Source organism: Carcharhinus amblyrhynchos, chromosome 7 (genome assembly GCF_965287045.1).
Source record: "Carcharhinus amblyrhynchos chromosome 7, sCarAmb.v2.hapA, whole genome shotgun sequence".
NCBI classification, from domain to species: domain Eukaryota; kingdom Metazoa; phylum Chordata; class Chondrichthyes; order Carcharhiniformes; family Carcharhinidae; genus Carcharhinus; species Carcharhinus amblyrhynchos.
In genome coordinates, this window is record NC_137330.1 from 17,765,985 (window position 1) to 17,787,907 (window position 21,923).

General features: G+C 44.9%; 1 protein-coding gene across 4 annotated transcripts in view; it reads left to right on the forward strand.

Moving 5' to 3' along the window:
* LOC145344813 (uncharacterized) overlaps positions 1-21,923 on the forward strand; it is a 1,415,987-nt gene that overhangs the window by 1,209,774 nt on the left and 184,290 nt on the right. For all 4 annotated transcript variants that reach the window (XM_080191980.1, XM_080191983.1, XM_080191981.1 and 1 more), the window contains one exon: positions 8,222-8,343. In XM_080191980.1, the coding sequence (XP_080048106.1) occupies positions 8,222-8,343 (122 nt within the window). The remainder of the gene's footprint in view (positions 1-8,221; positions 8,344-21,923) is intronic.

Here is a 21,923-nt window from a genome sequence, read left to right on the forward strand (position 1 = left end):
GGGGGTGGGGGGGGTGCCCCTGGACATTGGCATCCTGGCAGTGCCAGCCTGTGCCCTCTTGCACTGCCCAAGGGGCAAAGTGATCAGAGGACACCTTAGTTGGGGCCGTTCCAATGGGGCAGCTCTAATGGTGCGAGACCGATGGGGACAGAGCCTAGTAGCGGTGGGGGGGGGGGGGGGGCAAAGGAGCAATTGAAGTGGGTGGGGGGGGGGGGCGGGGTCCTGCTGTCACTCTGCAGTCGGGATCAGTGGGGAAAGGAGGGGAGGCCAGCGATCAGGGAGGGTGGGGGTATGTGTTGGTGGGCGGTCAGCCTGCTGGTGGTGGAGGGTGCGTTGGGGTGGGGTGGGGTGGGCTTAGTCGCCTGAAGATCGTGGCAGGCTGGGTTGGGGGGTGGTCAGGACTGGGCCCGGGAATGGTCCGGGGCCCAGGGATCAGCCCACCGTTTCCCCATCCCCACTGGGTTGGATTTTCCAGCTGTGCTTGCCCCAAGACCGGAAAATCCCACCCGGAGGTCAACGAGCCTTTGCACGGCTCTGTCCCGCCTGCTACGGTTCCCGCGCCAGGTGGGACGGGAAAATTCTGCCCACTGTTTTCCTACCCATTCGCTGGCATATCGTCTACCCCGTCTCCTCCTGTCTGTTTTCTCCACAATCCATATCGATCAAAATTCTATCTTGAAATAAATTCGATGACTGCCCTCTGGGGAAAAGTGTTCCACAGACTAACATCCTGCCGAAAGAAAATAAATCTCATCTCCTTATTCTAAAAACTGTGCCCCCGCGCTCCATCTTCCCATGCAAGTGGAAACATCCTCTCAGTATCTACCCCCCCAAATCTCCATGGGATTTTCTTTTCTTCAATAAGATAAACCCTCATTCGAAATTGGAATATAGAGAGATCTATTAGCCATTTAAAAATAAAATTACGATTTGATATTTTCTAACAAACTGCTTCTGAGCTCCTCGCAAATGGTTCCTCTGAATGCTATGACAGCAGAAGAGCTGATTTTGATAAGTGCCAATGCCTGAATCAGACTGGGGTTTCATTGACAGGGAGAATATCACTCACTTCTTTGCAACAACTTAAGGGGCCTGTGATGAGTCTACGCGGCATTTTTTCTCTTTCCGAAAGAGAACAACTTCCTATCAAGACACCTTTAAAATGCAAAGAGCAGGAGAAATCTTTGTTTCACGGTCTGCAGGGACTACCTTTGACATTTAAGAGTGAAGATTGTCTCATTTTTAAAGGCTGCTGGAAGTGAACGTTGACCTTTGTGGATATTGTATTATTAGATGTGAAATCCTTACTCTGATTAGAAATGGCCCAAGTTCCCCTTTCCATCGGTAGGGATTAGTAAGGCAGTAGGCAACCTCAAATGCCATCTGTCAGTGTTTATGTAACAGCCACCTCGCAGCTGAAGTGTTTACAGAATCTGTGTCTCGATGTACGTGGAGAGGCCATGAGACAGACGATGAATGCCTTGCATAGTGTTGAATGCGTGAATTTGACTTAAACTGATCATGAGCTGGGAAGACTTAAGGGGAACAGGGGAAAGATTTCCACTCTTCCCCCCCTTCCTGTGATCCCCTGAAGTTTGATGAAGTGCATAGATTCAGTTTACCTCCGTGAACCCATGCCCCTTCTCATCAAGGTTCCAAGAATAACCAAGACCTTTCGGTTGAGACAGTCACTCCAGGCACCAATGATCTTAAATCGGCCTCGCAGGTGGAGGAGGTGGTCAAGAAGGCATATGGTGTACTGGCCTTCATTAATTGAGGGATTGAGTTTAGGAGTCGGGAGGTAATGCTGCAACTTTATAAGACCCTTGTCAGGCCTCATTTAGAGTATTGTGCGCAGTTCTGGTCGCCTCACTATAGGAAAGATGTAGAAGCTATTGAGAGGGTACAGAGGAGATTTACAAGGATGTTGCCTGGACTGGGAGGCATGCCTTATGAAGTTAGGTTGAGGGAGCTGGGACTCTTTTCCCTGGAGAGACGAAGGTTGAGAGGCGACCTGATAGAAGTTTACAAAATGTTGAGAGGAATAGATAGGGTGGACTCTCAGAGGCTATTTCCCCAGGTTGAAATGGTTGCTACGAGAGGACACAGATTTAAGGTGCGGGGAGGGAGGTTCAGAAGTGATGTTAGGGGTAAGTTTTTCACTCAGAGGGTGGTGAGTGAATGGAATCGGCTGCCGTCAGTGGTGGTGGAGGCGAACTCGCTGGGGTCTTTTAAAAGACTTCTGGATGAGTATATGGGGTTTAATGAGATTGAGGGTTATAGATAGGTCTGTAGGTTGGTAGGTGTTGATGTGATCGGCACAACTCGTGGGCCGAAGGGCCTGTTTGTGCTGTAGTGTTCTATGTTCTATGTTCTATATCTCTGTAGAGAATAACTGACACCCGAAAGATGTGCTATTAGGCTGATTGGCAGTGATAAATTGTCCCTAAATTAGTTTCCCTCAATGTGGATGGCCATAAAACATTGGATGAGGGTCATGGGTGGAGGGGGGTACTGGCGGTGTTAGGATGGCGGCGCGGGCTCGTTGGGCCGAAGGGCCTGTTTCCTGGGCTGTTTTTTTGTTCTTTGTTCTTAAACTGCATGTAGTCATGGCCAATGCTAATGTCACATCAACTGTATTTCAAAGGTTCATTGTTACGTTATTTATAGAATATTATGGTCAGAATTCTCGGACCTCGCTCATGGCTGCAATTATCTATTTCTAGGGCTGTGAATGGAGACTTGGCTCAGCGCCAAATTCTCCATTCTTGCTGGCAGCGGTAGACAGGCTTTCACGGCTGGGGAACTCAGATATAATGGTGTCACTTTTTTGCCCAGTCAAAAATATTGAAAGATAATGAGCAGCATTTCAGAATCCCACCGTTAATATTCTCAACTAAATGTTTTGCTCCATTGGTTAATGGCTTGCTTATATTTGTTCTCCCTTATTGTGAACTCACCCCCCGAGTGGAAGTGATTTATCCACCAGGCCTCTGTGTAATTTTGGAGAACTTTATCAGGACTCTCATAAAAACAAAGTAATGCAAATGCTAGAAATCTGAAGTGAATACAAAAGATGCTGAACTCTGTGTCTCTGTTCCTGAGAGCAGTCCAGCCTGGTCATTCCATTGTAATTCTCATCTGTACCTCCCCCAATGCTTTATAGAATCCCGAGAGTGCAGAAGGAGGCCATTCAGTCCTTTGAGTCTGCATTGACTCTTCGAAAAAGCAACTTACCCAGGTCCACAAGACCTCTTCACCGTACAGGACCTTCAACCGAAGCTATAAACTAGATACATCAATGACATTTTCTTCCTTTGGACTCATGGCGGACAATCACTGAAACAACTATATGATGGCACCAACAAGTTCCATCCCACCATCAGATTCACTATAGGCTACTGTCCAGAATCAGTTGCATTCTTGGACACACGCATCTCCATCAAGGACAGTCACCTCAACACTTCACTGTACCACAAGCCCACAGATAACCTCACGATGCTCCACTTCTCCAGCTTCTACCCTAAACATGTTAAAGAAGCCATCCCCTATGGACAAGCCCTCTGTATAGACAGGATCTCTGCAGATGAGAAGGATTGCAACAGACGCCTACAGATGCTGAAAAACACCCTCGTAAGAACACAATACGGTGCTTGACTCATCAATCGGCAGTTCCGACGTGCCACAGCGAAAAACTGCACTCCTCAGAAGACAAACACGGGACACAGTGGACAGAGTAACTTTTGTCGTGCAGTAATTCCCCGGAGCGGAGAAGCTATGACATCTGGTCCGGTGACTTCAATATGTCATGGATGAGGATGAACATCTTGCCAAGGCCATCCCCACATCCCCACTTCTTGCCTTCAAACAATTTTGCAACCTCAAACAAGCCATTGTTTGCAGCAAACTACCCAGCCTTCAGGAGAACACTGACCACGACAGTCACAGCAACCTGTGCAAGATGTGCTGGATCATTGACACGGACGCCATCATCTCACGTGAGAACACCATCCACCAGGTGCACGGTACATACTCTTGCGACTCGGGAAACGTTGTCTAATTGATATGTTCCAAAGCGTAAGTACATTGGTGAGATCGTGCAGACACTATGACAATGGATGAATGGATACCACTCGACAATCACCAGGCAGGAGTGTTCTCTTCCTGTCGGGGAACACTTCAGCAGTCACGGGCATTCAGCCTCTGATCATTGGGTAAGCGTCCTCCAAGACAGCCTTCATGACAATGCAGAATCGCAGAGCAAAAACTGATGGCCAAGTTCCGCGCACATGAGGACGGCCTCAACTGGGATCTTGGGTTCATGTCGCACTGTCTGTAACCTCCATGACTCTCCTGGGTTTGCAAAATCTCACTAACTGTCCTGGGGACAATTCACATCTCTTTAACCTGTGCTTAACACTCTCCCTACTCTCATTGTCTGCATCTGTAAAGACTTGATTACCTGTAAAGACATTTTGGCCATCTTTGTTAGGGGTGTCCTGAGCAGACAGCCATCTAAAACCTCTGGACAGAATGCTTACAGTGCAGAAGGAGGCCATTCGGCCCATTGAGTCTGTACTGACCACAATTTATTCTATTACCTATATATTACATTATATTACATATATTACCTATTCCCGTAACTCCGCACATTTACCCTGCTAATTTCCCTGACACTAGAGTCAATTTAGCATGGTCAATCAACCTAACTTGCACATCTTTGGGAGGAAACCAGAGCACCTGAAGGAAACTCATGCAGACACAGGGTGAACATGCAAAATCCACACTTACAGAGACCTGTGTGCCACTGTGCTGCCGGATCAGTAAATATCCCTGGCATCTGGGAGTACCTGGAGATGACTGTTTCCTGGATAACGTGCACACAGCCGCATTGTGATTGCACATAATCTCAGTATTGATAGAATGGCATCCTTTTCTGTTTATAAATACCCCTGGCTATCCAGCTACTGCAATTGATGACCCTTTGTGTCTGTGGAAATCCAGCCCTTGGGTCTTTCCCACTCGACTGGTGTGGTCAGGTAAAAGAAATACACTGGAGTGTAGGCCAAGACATGGCGTCAGTGAAAACCTTAATTTAGGTACATGTTTCAGGCTTGGTGGCCACGTTGAGGTTGCCACATGTGACCTGGAATGACCCAGAGGTGAAGAAGATCAATGCCACTGTTACTGTACACTGAATTGGCAAGGTGAGGCCTTCACTTACCTCTGTCTGCCTGCTAGTGCCTCCACAACCTCTCACTCCTCAGCAGGTAGCCCACCATCCTGCACCTCATGGTGCACCTACCCCTGGCCAAATGGCCTCTCTCTTCACTTTCTTCTTTTCCTCTCCTCCTCACTGGAAGATGTGCCTCCAATAGAATGTACAATTCCAAACGGGTACAGCATTTCACCCAACACAGTGCCCAGTGGTGACCAGAGTATTTCTTTTACGACTGTAATTACTGCATTTTGACTTAATTCTAGTTCGGGAGGGTTTTTGTTTATTTTGGCACTCCGTAGCGGGAGATAGGCGCGGGGGCTGCTGGGAAGGGAGCGCGGGAGTATAAAGCAGTCACTCACCCGAGGATCCACCTCACTGTTCTCTGGAGCTGTGATTTTGACGAGTGGCTGCCTTTTGGTGAGTGAGCTGCATTGTAGGGGGTAGGTGGTGTGATCAGCAAATTTGCTGATGACACTAAGATGGTTGGATTGGCGGGTACTGAGGAGCAGTGCCTGGCAATGCAACAGGACATAGACAGGCTGGTAGATTGGGCAGATAGATGGCAAATGGAATTTAATCCGGAGAAATGCGAGGTGATGCACTTTGACTGGAATAATGTGGAGGGGAGTTATACGATAAAAGGTAGAACTATCCGGAGTATAGATACGCAGAGAGACCTGGGGGTGCAAGTGCACAAGTCCCTGAAGGTGTCGGTGCAGGTGCAGAATGTGATGAGGAAAGCGTATGGTATGTTAGCCTTCATAGGAAGGGGTATAGAATATAAGAGTAGGAGTCTGATGTTGCAGTTGTATAGAACGTTGGTTAGGCCTCACTTGGAGTACTGCGTCCAGTTCTGGTCGCCGTACTACCGGAAGGATGTAGAGATCCTAGAGAGAGTGCAGAGGAGATTTACCAGGATGCTGCCTGGTATGGAAGGGCTGTCTTACGAGGAAAGATTGAACGAACTTGGGCTGTTTTCCCTTGAGAGACGTCGGCTGAGGGGGGATCTAATAGAGGTTTATAAGATTATGAAGGGGATAGATAGAGTAAATGGTGGTAAGCTTTTTCCGCTATTAGAAATGGATAGAACGAGGGGTCACACGCTTAGGGTGAGGGGGGCTAGGTATAAGACAAATATTAGAGGGCAGTTTTTCACGCAAAGGGTAGTGGGGGTGTGGAATGCACTGCCGAGTAAGGTGGTGGAAGCAGGCACGCTAGGGTTGTTTAAGAGTCACTTAGACAGCCTCATGAGCGGGCTACATATAGGGGGATATAGCAGGCCTTACTAAACATTGTAGGCTTGGGATTACGTTTTTGCCTCAGGGATGTTACAGTCTTTGCCTGTTTAATAATGAATTTTTTGTCTCCACAGGCATTTAAGTCCAGCAAGGGGCATGCATGCGGCAGGTTGTAGTGGGCTGCTCTTGGACGTTGCTTCGGGAGTTGCCTATTGCTTCATGTCGTTAGTGTGCTTAAACTGGACCATCTCGAGGGCAACATGACAGCTCAGAGACTATCTCTGTTGCTGTGCGGACACATGGATTTGGGCCTGTGTCTGTGGGAGTTTGCACGTTCTCCCCGTGGTTGCGTGGGTTTCCTCCGGGTACTCCGGTTTCCTCCCACATCCCAAAGATGTGCTTTTAGGCTGATTGATTGGGTAACAAATTGTCCCTAAATTGGACCTCCCTGATCCTCGCACATTAGGCGTAGACTAAAATCATGAATAGGTCACTGAGACAGTGGGACGGCGGCGCGGGCTCGTTGGGCCGAAGGGCCTGTTTCCCGTGCTGTGTTGTTCTTTGTTCTTTGTTCTTGACTCCTTCCCTTAGGAGTTGCTCTAAATCAGATGCAAGTCATAACTTCCAACATTCTCTAAATCTCAGAAATACCATCTGCAGTCCCTGAAAAAGAAACCTGACTCCCTCCAGCTGTGTTTCTTGTCCACCCACTGCATTATGTTATTGACAGTGTTTTGTCCCAGCCAATTGGACTCTAAACTACCTTAACCACTTATTGATCAGGTTCTCAAAATGATGGGCAGGTTGCTGATTGTTTCACCCGGCAATTAAATTTTCAAGAGCAGAATTTTATTTCTTTACCCAGGCTGATCTATAATATCTTGGCCCCGATTTTCTGATCAATGTCGATGCTGAACTGGGCAGAGTCATTGAGTCGGGTCAGGATGTGTGACTGGCTGTAGCAGGTGGGGGCAAGGCAGCAGTGAGGTTGCGATGGTGGGTTGAGTTACACTGTTAATCACTGAGTTATACCAGCGTTATATTTCTGTGGTAAATATCTGGATGATTCACAATGTGTTTTAAAGCAGCGAGCTCTGGGATGTTTCAGACACCCTTCATTATTCATATCTGCTCTCAGCAGAGCTGATTAAAGCATGATTCATCCTGCCGGGCTTACCTTGCAGCAACAACCAAGGCAAGAAAACCGCTGTCAGTTTTAATAAATGTGCTAACTACGATGTGGGAAGCAATATATGGAAAGAGGATGAAACACAGAGAGACATGGAAAGGAAAAGGACATAAGGAAACAACGAGGAGATACGGGACAGAGGAAACTAAGTGGAACGCACCAATAAAAATACTCTACCTGAGACACAGAAATTAAACTGCTCTCCACGAAGAGATTTCACATCATTGTCGGAATCACAGATTTGAGTAGGGAAAAGTCTTTGTCAGCTTTCTACTAAATTAACCAGGAGTCGGACAATGTACGCTGCGAGTGTTCTCTTTTCAGAACATGGAAGACGAGAACACACTGAAGTAGGGAAAGGCAATAAGCACCAATAACTCTTGTTTCTTTTTGATTGATTAACTTCACCTATCGGCCCTTCACAGAATACACCTCAGCCTGTTCTCTCACGCGTAACACATCATGTTGTGTTTGGAAAAGTTTGCAAACGGCAGCCCATGATTTGGTTTATCCTAGAGAGGGTGAGGGTCGTTTTCATTTTAATCCAGGCATCTTGTGTATTTCCTTTTCCAGAGTTACCAGTGTAACTGTCTCCTGGGATGGGAAGGGGATTTCTGTGAACGAGAGGTCAATGAGTGCGCTTCTGAACCTTGCAAGAACAATGCAACCTGTGAAGATCTTGTGAATGGCTTCCGGTAAGTACTAACACAAAGAGCGCTTTGAAAAGAAGGTGGAGTGAGTTGATGAGTGGTTGAGGGTGAAACAAGCTGGGATTTGTTGTTGGACTTGGTGTACGCTAATAGACTCCGATCTAATCAGGCAGGTGTTGGACACCTAAAGAAAGGGCCCATTTAGGACATAGGAATGTAGAAAAGGGATAGAAATGGGGTATAGGGACATAGGAACAGGAATCGTCCATTTACATAGACAATTTGGTGGAATGGGCAGATGGCTGGCAGATTAAATTCAATGTGGAGATAAGATGATGCATTTTGGTGGGAAGAACTCAGAGAGATAAATATAAAATGAGGGGTAAAATTTCTTATGGGGTTGTAGGAGCTAGGGGACCTGGGTGTACATGTGCACAGATCATTGAAGGTGGCAGGACAGGTGGAGAGAGCAGTTAATAAAACATAGTTTTCTGAGCTTTATTTTGATAGGGGCACAGTATAAAAAAGAAAAGCGCTAATGGTGAACTTAAACAGGACACTAGTTCGGCTTCAGCTGGAATATTGTGTGCAGTTCTAGGTGCCAGGAATTGGAAGGATGTGAACACATTGGAGAGGGTGCAGAAGAGGTTTAGAATAATTAAGTGATGAAACATTTCAATTATGAGGGTAGATTAGAGCGATTGGGACTATTCTCCTTGGAGAGAAGATGGCTAAGAGGGGATTTGATAGAATGTTCAAAATCATGAGGGGTCGAGGCAGAGTCGATAAGGAGAAACATTCCCCACTCATAAAACCCCCTCACCTTCACACCTTAACACTCCTACCCCTTAACCACTTCACTCCTTGTACCCTCCTCTCACACTCCACTACTTATACCAAACTCCCCATCCAACCCATTGTACAATGCAGAATAGTACTTTATCCAGTGGATAATCTAACTTAAGGTATCTGAAGACTTTTCCATTTTTACTGTTTGCGGAAGTAATGTCATGGCAACCATATTATTTAATGGTCCCTTACTTTTTTGATCACAATATTGTCATCAGCCGCTTTAAGATAAGCACATATACTACTCAAGCTATAGCATTAACTTGAAAGGAAGTAAAATCGTTTTTGCCTCACTTTTTAGACTCTTCCTGCCACCAATGCATTGTGAGTGCATCTCCTCTACAGGTTTGATTTTTGAGGGCTTCCAAAATGCAACTGTTCTGATAAAAATCCAGAAGATCTGAAATGTCCACTTCTATAATGATGCTGATATAGTTGAAGCAACAGTTTGAGAGGTTCCTGGCCCTCTCTCTTTTCCTGCTCCACTTAAAATGGCTGGAGATAGAAGTAGAGACTGCTCAAAGGCCCTGTGTTTGGTAAATTCTGTCTCCAAAACCTATCTTCTTTATTTGGTCATGGACCCATATCTCCATCCCCAATTACACATGGGCCTTTACTGTAAATCTCTTCATACTATTGGCCATCAAAAATCTACCAATTTCACATCTGACATTTACAATTGATCAAGCATCAATTGCCACTTGAAGAAAATGTTCCCAAATCCTACCATTCTTTACGCTTCCCAATTTCACTCCTGCAATGTCTGTCTGCAATTTTCAGACTCCTGTGTCAAGCCCTAGAGTCTCTAAGTCACAAAACTAACTTTCCCCTATCTACCAGTTCTGTTCTGCTTAATATCCTGAAAACTTTAATCAAATCCCAGGAAAACAACCAAGTTGATGAATCCAGGTACCATTCTGATAAATCTGTAATGCACACTTTCCCAGAGTGTGGTGTCCAGAATTTTTAACAGTACCCCAGTTGTGCTTGAACCAGGTTTTCATCTCATTGAAGCATAATGTCAATCTGCCTTTATTCTAATTCTCCAAACTGTTAAAAGCTCACGTTCCATTAGCTAATTCAATTACTGTCTGTGCCTGTTCATGACCATTTAATCTGTGGTCCTGATCCCTCAAGACTCTTTGGCTCCATTGTTTCTAGGTTTACACCATTACAAAGTCCCCTGTGTGGGCCTCAAGTGGATAACATCACATTTGTTTACATTGAAATCCATTCTCCATCACCTTGCCTAATCTTTATTATCTTTATGTTATGTTTCCAGCCTACACTGCTTGTCAATACCTTTGGCAAATTTGGAAAGTTGCTTTCTATCCTGTTATCGGGGTAGTTAATGAATATAATGAATAATTAAGGCGCAGCTCAGATCCTTGCAGTACATTTTGGCCTGGTTATTTCAACTATGCTCCCAGTCTATTTTTGATGGGCAGGGTTATCTCACCCTTCAATGCCAGTAAGCTCCCAGAGCCCATAGAGGAAATTTGACCCCTTAAAGACATCCATTCTATTCAAGAAACTATTCTGGAGGTAGCACACTCCACATTTGAACAACTCTCTGATTTTTCTCTTAGATTTCCTATTGGATTTAGAGTAGCTGTCTGAAATTGGTGTTTTTTCTGATTTTGGGATGCCCCCATACATGGATACATACATCTATCCTATCCTATCTTATCCTAAAGCCCCCAGCTTTCTCTTTTCTGGAGAAACTAGCTTGAATTTGTTAAATTTCCCACGATGATTATAACCTTTTAGTTCTGGTGTCATCCTGATAAATCTTTTTTTGTACCCACCCCCCCCAGTGCCTGTATATCTTTGCTCTAACATGGAAACCAAAACCATGTATTCACCTTTGCATAATAATAGGTTTTAAGAACATTTAGTGTTATATAATTGAACTGTGCACAGATGAGAGTGCTTCCTTACAAAAGCTGATAAACTGCACCAACCTAAACATCTATTTGGCCATTGAACTAATAATCAGCCCATAGTTCAAAACTGAGGTAGTAATTATTCAAAACAGCACAGTTATTTCTAGAAGTCCTGAATATTTAAACATCTCTTCACCTGTCAGATTAAGGGTAAAACATTTTGAATTGAAACTGCCTTTGACTTTTCGATAGAACGATCTCCCTTTTTAGGAAGCTGTGCAAGTCTTCAGCAAATGAATCCAGACTTCAGAGAGATAGACAGAACTATGTATCTCAAACCAAGAGTTTTTACTGAAGAGGAACAACTGGAGAGTGTATTGCAAATGGAATTCAGTTAGAGAAAAGTCAAAGTTACTTTTCAGGATCAGTCTCAAAGCTGTGCTTCAGATAATGGAAAAGATTCTTTTTTTTTTGCGTTATTGTGCTATTGTAGTGATAGATGTAAAATATAGAACCCCTTGTAAATGGAGTAGAAATAAACAGGTCATTCTTAGGTAGGCAGATAGTGCCTAGTTGGGTACTGCAAGGATCAGTACTTGATTATACATCAGTCCATTTAAAGATTTGGATCTCTCTGTTTTCTGTCTATAACCAATTTTCAATCCACGCCAGCATATTACACCCAATCCCTGAGCTCTAGTTTTTTGACTCAGTGTCAACTCAGGTGGGAAAAGCAAGGTGTCGCCCATTGACTCTATTGTTGGCTTTTCCCGTCATATTTTTGACACTTAGCTAAAAGAAATCCTGGAGACAGGTCCAACGATACTGCGGGGGTCGGGATTGGGGGGGCGGGGAGGGGGGGTTGCTCTGAATGAGTCCACCTCGCCAACAACATCGGCCTTCAAGAAATCAGTTCATCGTTTTTAATAATAAACAATAAAAAATAAGAAAAATGTTCCCCTGCCACACACATGGCCCCCACCCCACAAAATCTCCCCTGACTATGGACCTCCCTATCTGAAGCTCCTGTCCCCAGCATTACCCCACAGGAGGCAAGGCCAGGATACAGCCCGACCATGACCATCTCTAACCCCACCTGCCTTTCCCAGGGGTTGTAATGACCTATGGATTCTCTTTGCCAGGTTACTGTTTGTTAAAAGCTGTTGTAAATCCCACTGATGCGACATCATAAAAGATTATGTGGGGGGAATGGGGAAAGACTCCCAATAACATTGCAATGTATGATCTTCCACGGCTCTGTTAGCGCGAGTGGGCGAAACGACCACTACGGACCCAGGGTAAAGTTCAATAACGGCACAGCTTTATTTTCTTTTACGTCAACGGAGGTGCAGTCAGGACATACAATCCGACTGTCCCAAAAGTGCTCTAAAGACCCTAGTTATACCTGAACTTCAGTGCAGTATGTGATTCAAATGCTAATCCTTTATTTACAGTATTCGACTTTAGTCATCCTGTCTCAATGTTTTCAAGTGTTGGGACGATTGTTTTAAGTGTGTGTTAGCCGTTTTTGTCTGGTTGGTTATTAATGGTCTAGAATCTCCGGGGTTTGAACAATGGGTGTGTGATTATTCTCAGGAAATTTGAGGGGCGAGGGATGCTTCCTTAGCTATGCTAATCTTTAGGTGTCTCCATAGGTTGTTTGACTGGTTTAGAAGTGCTGATTTAGTATGATGGGGGTGTGTTTTTTAATTTAGTTCCTGTAGGTGCCATCCTGTCCAGCTTCCCTTGTGTGCTAGCCCTCATTTGCATTCTAAAAGCATGCTCTTGCCTACTGATCGGTGTCTGTTACTTTGTGATTTTTAGTGGAGAGGCTCTGACTGTAATTTTAGTCTGCTTCCATATTGCGTGCCCAATTTCATAAAATTTGTTGTCTGATAACAGTTGGAACCCATTTTGTCAATGGTGAGCAGCAGGGACAATCGATGAGGGAAATCCCACCGGTGTGAAAGCTGTTTTGAGAGTCCCCCTGAATTCTAGGCCCCCACTGCCATTCCCGCCCATCAAAAAAAGAGAGAGATGGTAGCATAGTAGTGATATTCTTGGACTATTAATCCAGTGGCCCAGGCTAACATTCTGAGATGTGAGTTCAAATCCAATCACAGCAGCAGGTGGAATTTAAATACAATTAATAAATCTGGAATTGAAAGCTAATCTCAATAATAATGTCCATGAAAAACGTATTTTGAAAACTAATTATTTTTCTAAGTTGCTGGTTATCTGCCATTCTTACTCTGTATGGCCTATGTGTGACTATGAGCATATGACAATATGGTTAACCCTTAAGGGATAATAAGACACACAATTTTAAGGGGAATTAGGGATAGGCAACAAATGGTGGTCTTGGCTGTGATACCCACATCGTATTAAAGAAAAGAGAATTAAAATGGCCATCTACTGATGTCAACTTACACAGGGACAGTGTGATCATTTGTTCCAACCACTAAGATCCAAGCAGTTGGCAACTTGATGCCAGCCCCAGAGATGAAAGTGTCACCATAACATTTGGTTCCTCCCTAATGCACATGGCATTAGACTCAACCCAACTGCTATGGCTGCAGAACAAAGGTTGGAAGTTGTGTTGCTTCAGCTCCTCAGAAGTTACAAGAGCTAGAAGGGAAGGGAAGGGGGGGGAACTCAACATCAAGAGATAAGGCTGATGTAGGTCCAGCAATCAGGGACCGCGGCCAGCCATTAGAAGTCGGGGCCACCCATCGGAAGGTCGGATCAGGGGTTGGGGCTGGCCATCAGGAGGCCGAAGATTGGAGGGGGCGGTAGGAGGAGAGGCCAGGGCCGGTGATCTCTGAAGGGGCCATGTCAACCCAGTTTACTGGGAGATCAGGTGCATTCCCAATGTCCCCTTGAGCACTCTGCTGCTGGCCTGTCCAGTGGGTCCCTGCTCCTCCTCCCACCCCCCACACCCCCACCCACAGAATGAACTAACTGATGGCCTCTGTCATGAACAAAGTGCTGTAAATTATCAACATTCAGCTCGCCAAAAAACCTCCCATTTTCCTACCCATTGAGCACTCAGAAAATCACACCCATTGTGTCTTGGAATGTTACCTTCAATTTAGGTTAAATGAAGGAATGAAGAGTGTTGTGTGATTTTTCCAAATCTTGTTTCCCATCAATTCTAAGTGGGATTGTTGCAGGGGACAGTGAAGCCCAGATTGATTACTGGGAAAATGATACAAGATGATCATACCCTTTAGACAATGGTAAGTACATCAGTGGTGTATGAGTATACTGTTAGCTTCTAAGTCTCACAGGGAGGAGTTATAAGAACATAAGAACATAAGAAATAGGAGCAGGAGTAGGCCATCTAGCCCTTCGAGCCTGCCCCGCCATTCAATAAGATCATGGCTGATCTGTCGTGGCTCAGTTCCACATTCCCGCCCTCTCCCCATAACCCTTAATCCCCTCTCTTATCAAAAACCCATCAACCCGCGCCTTAAAAATATTTAGCGAGGTAGCCTCCACCACTTCAACGCGCAGAGAATTCCAGAGATTCACCACCCTTTGAGTGAAGAAGTTCCTCCTCAACTCCGTTCTAAAGCGCCCCCCCCTTTATCTTGAGGCTGTGCCCCCTAGTCCTACTATCCTTTCTGAGCGGGAAGAGTCTCTCCACCTCTATCCTATCCATCCCATTCATCATCTTATACGTCTCAATGAGATCACCCCTCATTCTTCTAAACTCTAACGAGTACAAGCCTAGTTTATTCAGCCTCTCCTCATAGCTCAACCCCCTCAACTCCAGAATCAGCCTAGTAAACCTCCTCTGCACTCCCTCCAAGGCCAAAATATCCTTGCGTAAGTACGGCGACCAAAACTGCACACAGTACTCCAGCTGCGGCCTCACCAATGCCCTATACAGCTGCAGCAAGACCTCCCTACTTTTATATTCAATCCCCCTCGCTATGAAGGCCAGCATCCCATTCGCCTTCCTGACCACCTGCTGCACCTGCAGGCTGGGTTTTTGCGACTCATGCACAAGGACCCCGAGGGAATCCCATGGTTTTTTTGAAAGGCTGTTGTTTAAACTGTCTTTTTAATTTTAAGATGGAATGATGTAGAGTTGAAAGGGTAGCTAATTAGCATTTCTACCTGGGCACATAGCCCATGTGATTCACAACGCTGTTGAGATATGTTTTGGATTGGGAGAAATCCATGGGAAACCATTTTCCTAAGACATCCCTGAACCTCACAAACAGGTCAACCTGCAAGAGTCTAACAGAGACAGTGGGAAAGAGGGAGAGGGCAGAAAAATGGAGATAGCAATCCTACATCTACAAGGTCTTGTGGTGTTGTGGGTAGTGTCTCTGCCTCTGAGCCAGAAGCTGCGAGTTCGGGTCCCTCCTTAGTACTTGATGACCAAGGAAAGTGCATTCATAATGCAGCCAAACAGGTTGAGTGTCAACCTGTAAATCCTTCCCAACATACCAAGAGCTGGCAGTTAAGAGCAGGAAAGGCTCCTGGTCAGTAATGCTTGGCGTGGAATGGCACCCTCAAGCTATAAGCCTCTGGTGACAGACTAGTGACCTGTTCCAGCAATGACAATCAATGGAAACAGTCAAAAGTCTGCCTTAGTGTGTCCCTGGGTGCAAGAGGAGAGTTAGGAACCTTAATCAGAGAAAATGCTGTCCCTAACAGTCCCTGTGCAAAAAATGTATGTGGGAGATCATGCTGGGATTGAAGAAACTGAGTTTGTGCTTAGCTGGAGAGGAATCTCCAATTTGTCTCTCACCATGAAACTCAGTTTGGGGATTAGAATTTATCTGGCTAGAAAAGAATAAAGGGAGCAAGTCATCAGGAACTGATAATAGCTTTGGACTGATTCCTGGAGAATGAAGTGTTTACTTAAAGGGCAGGGGAAAATATTACATGGAGGGGGATTTCATGTCATTTAAAAAGTTAAATGGGGGATATTTTCCACAGTTTGGATTACTGAATTGTGTTAAGACACAGTTGCTTTTTTTTACAAAAAGGTGAAATTTGTTGTGTGAGCCTTCCAGTCAGCCACTGGAAATTTGAATATCTTTCTAAATGTTGTTGGTCTCTTTGGGGATCACAACACTATGGAGTTCACTACCCTTAGGAGTGATTGAGGCCTCTTGCATAGATTCATTTCAGAAATTGCTGGATAAGAATATGAGGAAGGATGTGATATAGAGTCATAGAGGTTTACAGCATGGAAACAGGCCCTTTGGCCCAACTTGTCCACCCTGCCCTTTTGTTTTAAACCCCGAAGCTAATCTTACAAGCAGGGTGAGGTTAGGGTCGCTCAAGGATAGCAGTGGGAAGTTTGTGCATGGAGTCAGAAGACGTGATGAATGAATACTTTTCTCCAGTGTTTACCAAGGAGAGGGGCCATGTTTTTGAGCTTGAGAGCGTGATACAGGCTGATAGACTTGAGGAGGTAGGTGTTCTGAGGGAAGATGTGTTAGCAATTTTGAAAAACCTGAGGGTCTGTAAGTACTCTGGGCCAGATGGGATATATCCTAGGATTCTTTGGGAGGCAAGGGATGAGATTGCAGAGTCTTTGCCTTTGATCTTTGGGTCCTCAGTATCCACAGCGATACTGCCACAGGACTGGAAAGTGGCGAATGCTGTTCCTCTGTTCAAGAAAGGAAATAGGAATGACCCTGGTAATTATAGGCCTTCTTCTTTCTTCGGTGGTCAGTAAGTTAATGGAAAAGTCTTGAGGGACAGGATTCATGACCAATTGGAAAAATGCAGCTTAATCTGGGATTGTCAGCACGGATTCGTGAAGGGTAAGTCTTGCCTCACAAATTTGATTGAATTCTTTGAGGAGGTAACTAAGTGTGTAGATGAAGGTAGAGCAGTTGATGTCGTATACATGGATTTTATAAAGGCGTTCCATAAGGTTCCCCATGGTAGGCTCAGGAAGAAGGAAATGTGGTATGGGATAGAGGGAAATTTGGCCAATTGGATAAGTAACTGGCTATCTCATAGAAAACAGAGTGTGGTGGTGGATAGGAAGTTTTCTGACTGGAGGCCAGTTACCAGTGGTGTACCACAGGGGTCAGTGCTGGGTCCTCTGCTATTTGTGATTTTTATCAATGACTAGGAGGAGGGGCTGAAGGGTGGGTCAGTAAATTTGCTGATGACACCAAGATTGGTGGAGTAGTGGATGCGGTGGAGGGCTGTTGTAGGCTGCAAAGAGACATTGATAGGAGACAGAGCTGGGCCGAAAAGTGGCAGATGGAGTTTAACCCTGATGAATGCAAGGTGATTAATTTTGATAAGACAAATTTGAATGCAGATCATAGGGTCAACGGCAGGGTTCTGAGGAATGTGGAAGAACAGAGAGATCTTGGGGTTCATATCCACAGATCTCTAAAGGCTGCCACTCAAGTGGATAGAGCCTTGAAGAAGGCTTATAGTGTGTTAGCGTTAATTAACAGAGGGATTGAGTTTAAGACCTGTGAGGTTATGCTGCAACTGTACAGGACCTTGGTGAGACCACATTTTGAATACTGTGTGCAGTTCTGGTCACCTCACTATAAGAAGGATGTGGAGGCATTGGAGAGATTGCAGAGGAGATTTACCAGGATGCTGCCTGGTTTGGAGGGTTGGTCTTATGAGGAAAGGTTGAGGGAGCTGGGGCTTTTCTCTTTAGAGTGGAGGAGGATGAGAGGCGACTTCACAGAGGTTTATAAGATGATGAGGGGGATAGATAGAGTGGACATTCAGAGACTATTTCCCTGTTACTAGGGGGCATGACTATAAAGTTCATGGTGGGAGATATAGGAGGGATGTCCAAGGTAGGCTCTTTACTCAGAGAGTGGTTGGGGTGTGGAATGGACTGCCTGCTGCGATAGTGGAGTTGGACAGTTTAGGAACTTTCAAGCGGTTATTGGATAGGCATGTGGAGCACACCAGAATGATAGGGAGTGGGACAGCTTGATCTTGGTTTTGGACATAGCTTGGCACAACATTGAGGGCCGAAGGGCCTGTAATGAGCTGTACTGTTCTATGTTCTATAATCCCAATTGCCCACATTTGGCCCACATCCCTCTATGCCCATTGTACCCATGTAACTATCTAAATGCTTTTTAAAAGACAAAATTGTACTCGCCTCTACTACTACCTCTGCCAGCTTGTTCTAGACACTCACCACCCTCTGTGTGAAAAATTACCCCTCCGGACACTTTTGTATCTCTCCCCTCTCACCTTAAACCTCTAGGTTTAGACTCCCCTACCTTTGGGAGAAGATATTGACTATCTAGTTGATATGTGCCCCTCATTATTTTGTAGACCTCGATAATATCACCCCTCAGCTTCCTACGCTCTAGAGAAAAAAGTCCCAGTCTATCCAGCCTCTCCTTATAACTCAATCCATCATGTTCCAGTAGCATCCTAATAAACCTTTTCTGTGCTCTTTCTGGTTTAATAATATCCTTTCTATAATAATGACCAAAATTGCATACAGTATTCCAAGATATTCCAACTCCTGTACTCAATGTTCTGACGAATGAAACCAAGCATTCTGAATGCCTGCTTCATCATTCTGTCCACCTGTGACTCCACTTTCAAGAAGCTCTAAACATAGCCCTCGATCTATTTGTTCTGTAACTCTCCCCAGTGCCCTACCATTAACTGAGTAAGTCCTGCCCTGGTTCAATCTACCAAAATGCATCACCTCACATTTGTCTAAATTAAACTCCATCTGCCATTTGTCAGACCACTGACCCAATTGATCAAGATCTCATTGCAATTGGAGATAACTTTCTACACTGTCCACTATGCCACCAATTTTAGTGTTATCTGCAAACTTACTAACCATGCCTCCTATATTCTCATCCAAATCATAAATATAAATGACAAATAACAGCAGACCCAACACTGATCCCTGAGGCACACCACTGGTCACAGGTTTCCAGTTTGATAAATAATTCTCCACAACCTCTGGCCTCTGTCAAGAAGCCAATTTTATATCCATTTAGGTACCTCTGGATCCCATGAGATTTAACCTTATGCAACAATCTACCAATCTTGTCAAAGGCCTTGCTAAAGTCCACGTAGACAATATCCACTGCACTGCCCTGCCCTCATCTACCTTCTTGGTTACCCCTTCAAAAAACTCAATCAAATTTGTGAGACGTAATTTTCCTCTCACAAAGCCATGCTGACTGTCCCTAATTAGTACTTGCATCTCCAACTGCCTGTAGACCCTGCCTCTCAAAATACCTTCCAACAATTTACCCACCACGGATGTGAGGCTTACTGGCCTGTAGTTCCCAGGCTTTTCCCTGCAGCCCTTTTTAAACAAAGACATAACATTTGCCACTCTCCAATCCATTCTTCAGGCACCTCATCTGTGATAATCAATGATTCAAATATCTCGACTAAGGGATTCGCAATTTCCTCCCTAGCCTCTACAATGTCCTGGTACACACTTCATCAGGCCCTGAGGATTTATCTACATTGATGTGCTTTAAGACTTCCAGCACCTCCTTCTCTGTAATATGCACACTCCTCAAGACATCACTATTTATTTCCCCAAGTTCCCTAACATCCATGCTTTTCTCAACAATAAATACTGATCGGAAATATTCATTTAGGATCTCACCCATCTCTTCTGGATCCACACATAGATGACCTTGTTCATCCTTAGGAGGCCCTATTCTTTCCCTAGTTACTCTTTTGCCCTTTATGTATTTGTAGAAGCTCTTTGGATTCTCCTTTGCCTTATCTGCCAAAACAATTTTGTGTTCCCTTTTTGCCCTCCTCACTCTTATCGCTACTCCTATGCTCCCTGTGTTCTTCAAGGGATTCACTTGATCTAAGCTGCCTATGCATGTCATGTGCCTCTTTCTTCTTCTTGACCAGGGTCTCAACATCCTGAGTCATCCAGGATTCCCAGCCTTGCCCTTCACTGTATGATGAACGTGTTTACCCTGAACTCTGGTTAGCACACTTTTGAAAGTGTGCCATTTATCAGGAGTCCCTTTGCCTTCCCACAGACTCCCCCAATTTACTTTTGAAAGTTCCTGCCTGATACCATCAAAACTGGCCTTGCCCCAATTTAGAATTTTAACTTTTGGGCCAGACCTATCATTCCCTATTGCTATCTTCAAACCAATAGAATTATGGTCACTGGTCCCAACGTGATCCCTCACTAACACTTCTGTCACCTGCCCTTCCTTATTTCCCAAGAGGAGGTCAAGTTTTGTCCCCTCTCTAGTCGGGTCATCCACATACTGAATGAGAAATCCCTCATGAATACACTCAACAAATTTCTCTCCATCCAACCCTCTAATACTATGGCTGTCCCAGTCAATGTTGGGAAAATTAAAATCTCTGACTATCACCACCCTATTTTTCTTGGAGCTACCTGTTATTTCCTGACGTGTTTGCTCCTCAGTTTCCTACTGACTATTTGGGACTTATAGTATAAAATTATCAAAGTGATTCCCCCCTTCTTATTTCTCAGTTCTACCCATATAGACTCAGTGGCCGAACCCTCGGACATATCCCCTCTCAATACAGCCATGATGCTTTCCCTAATCAAAAGTGCAACTCCCCCTCCTCTCTTACCTCCTGTTCTATCTTTCCTAAAGCATCTGTACCCTGGAACATTGAGCTGCCAGTCCTGTCCCTCCCTTGGTAGGACACTCAATGCAAACTTGATGGGCCGAATAGCCTCTTCTGCATTGTACCGATTCTATAATTCGATGATTCTAGAGGGCTATAATGATGGGTTTAGATGAAGAGTTACTTGAGAAGGGATGTACAGAGCATAAGTACCACCAGGAACTGGTTTCACCAAATGCCCTATGCTGTAAATCGTAGAATCTCCACAGCGTAAAAGACCATTCAGTCCACTGAAACTGCACTGACTCTGACAGATCATCTTACCCAGACCCGATCTTCGAAACCCCACATATCTACCCCGCCAAACCTCCAACCTACACATCTTTGGACTGTGGGAGGAAACCGGAGCACCCCAAGGCAATCATTGCAGACACAGGCAGAATGTGAAAACTGACGGGCAACACGACAGCTCAGTGACTATCACTGTTTGCTGTGCAGATACATGGACCTGGGTTGGATCTCTGACTTGGGTCGGTGTCTGTGGGAGTTTGCACATTCTCCCCATGCTTGCGTGGGTTTTCTCCGGGTGCTCCGGTTTCCTCCCACACCCCAAAAACGTGCTTTTAGGCTGATTGGTGTTAACAAATTGTCCCAAAATTAGACCTCCCTTAATCTGGCGCACATATAATTCTCTAAATTTGCACCCCTTTATTGTGGAGTCCAAGAGGCGTAGACAAAAGTCGTAGGTAGAAGAAGGATTGGAATGAGGCACTCACTGAGTATTAAAATGGGCGGCACGGGCTTGTAGGGCCAAAGGGCCTGTTTCCTGTGCTGTGTTGTTCTTTGTTCTTTGTTCCACACAGTTACTCAAGATTGGAATTGAACCAAGGTCCCTGGCGCTGAGGTAGCAGTGCTAACCATTGTACCAGCATGCTACCCTATTCTGCATATTTCTAGGTTAATGTTTGAGATACACAACCTATTGTACTGTTCACCTTAAATAGTAGGTAAACAGTTTTAACTTCACGAATATCAGCAGACTTTAAAACTCTTAGTGTTAACAACTCCTCTTCACTCACAATGTAATGATTTAATCATTGCTTCTTGACCCTTTCTGTGGGTCTACAAAGGTTTTGTTTCTTCCAATCCTATGATGTCAAATCTCATTAAACTGTAGACAGCAGTTGTGACCTTTGATAGGCTTCAACCTCAGTCATCCTTCCCTGTTTGGCATTGGTGGCCTGATTTCTCTGAGCTTAGCTGAAATTTGCAGGTTCCCTCCACTGCGAACGCTCTTTCTTGAAGTAGGCT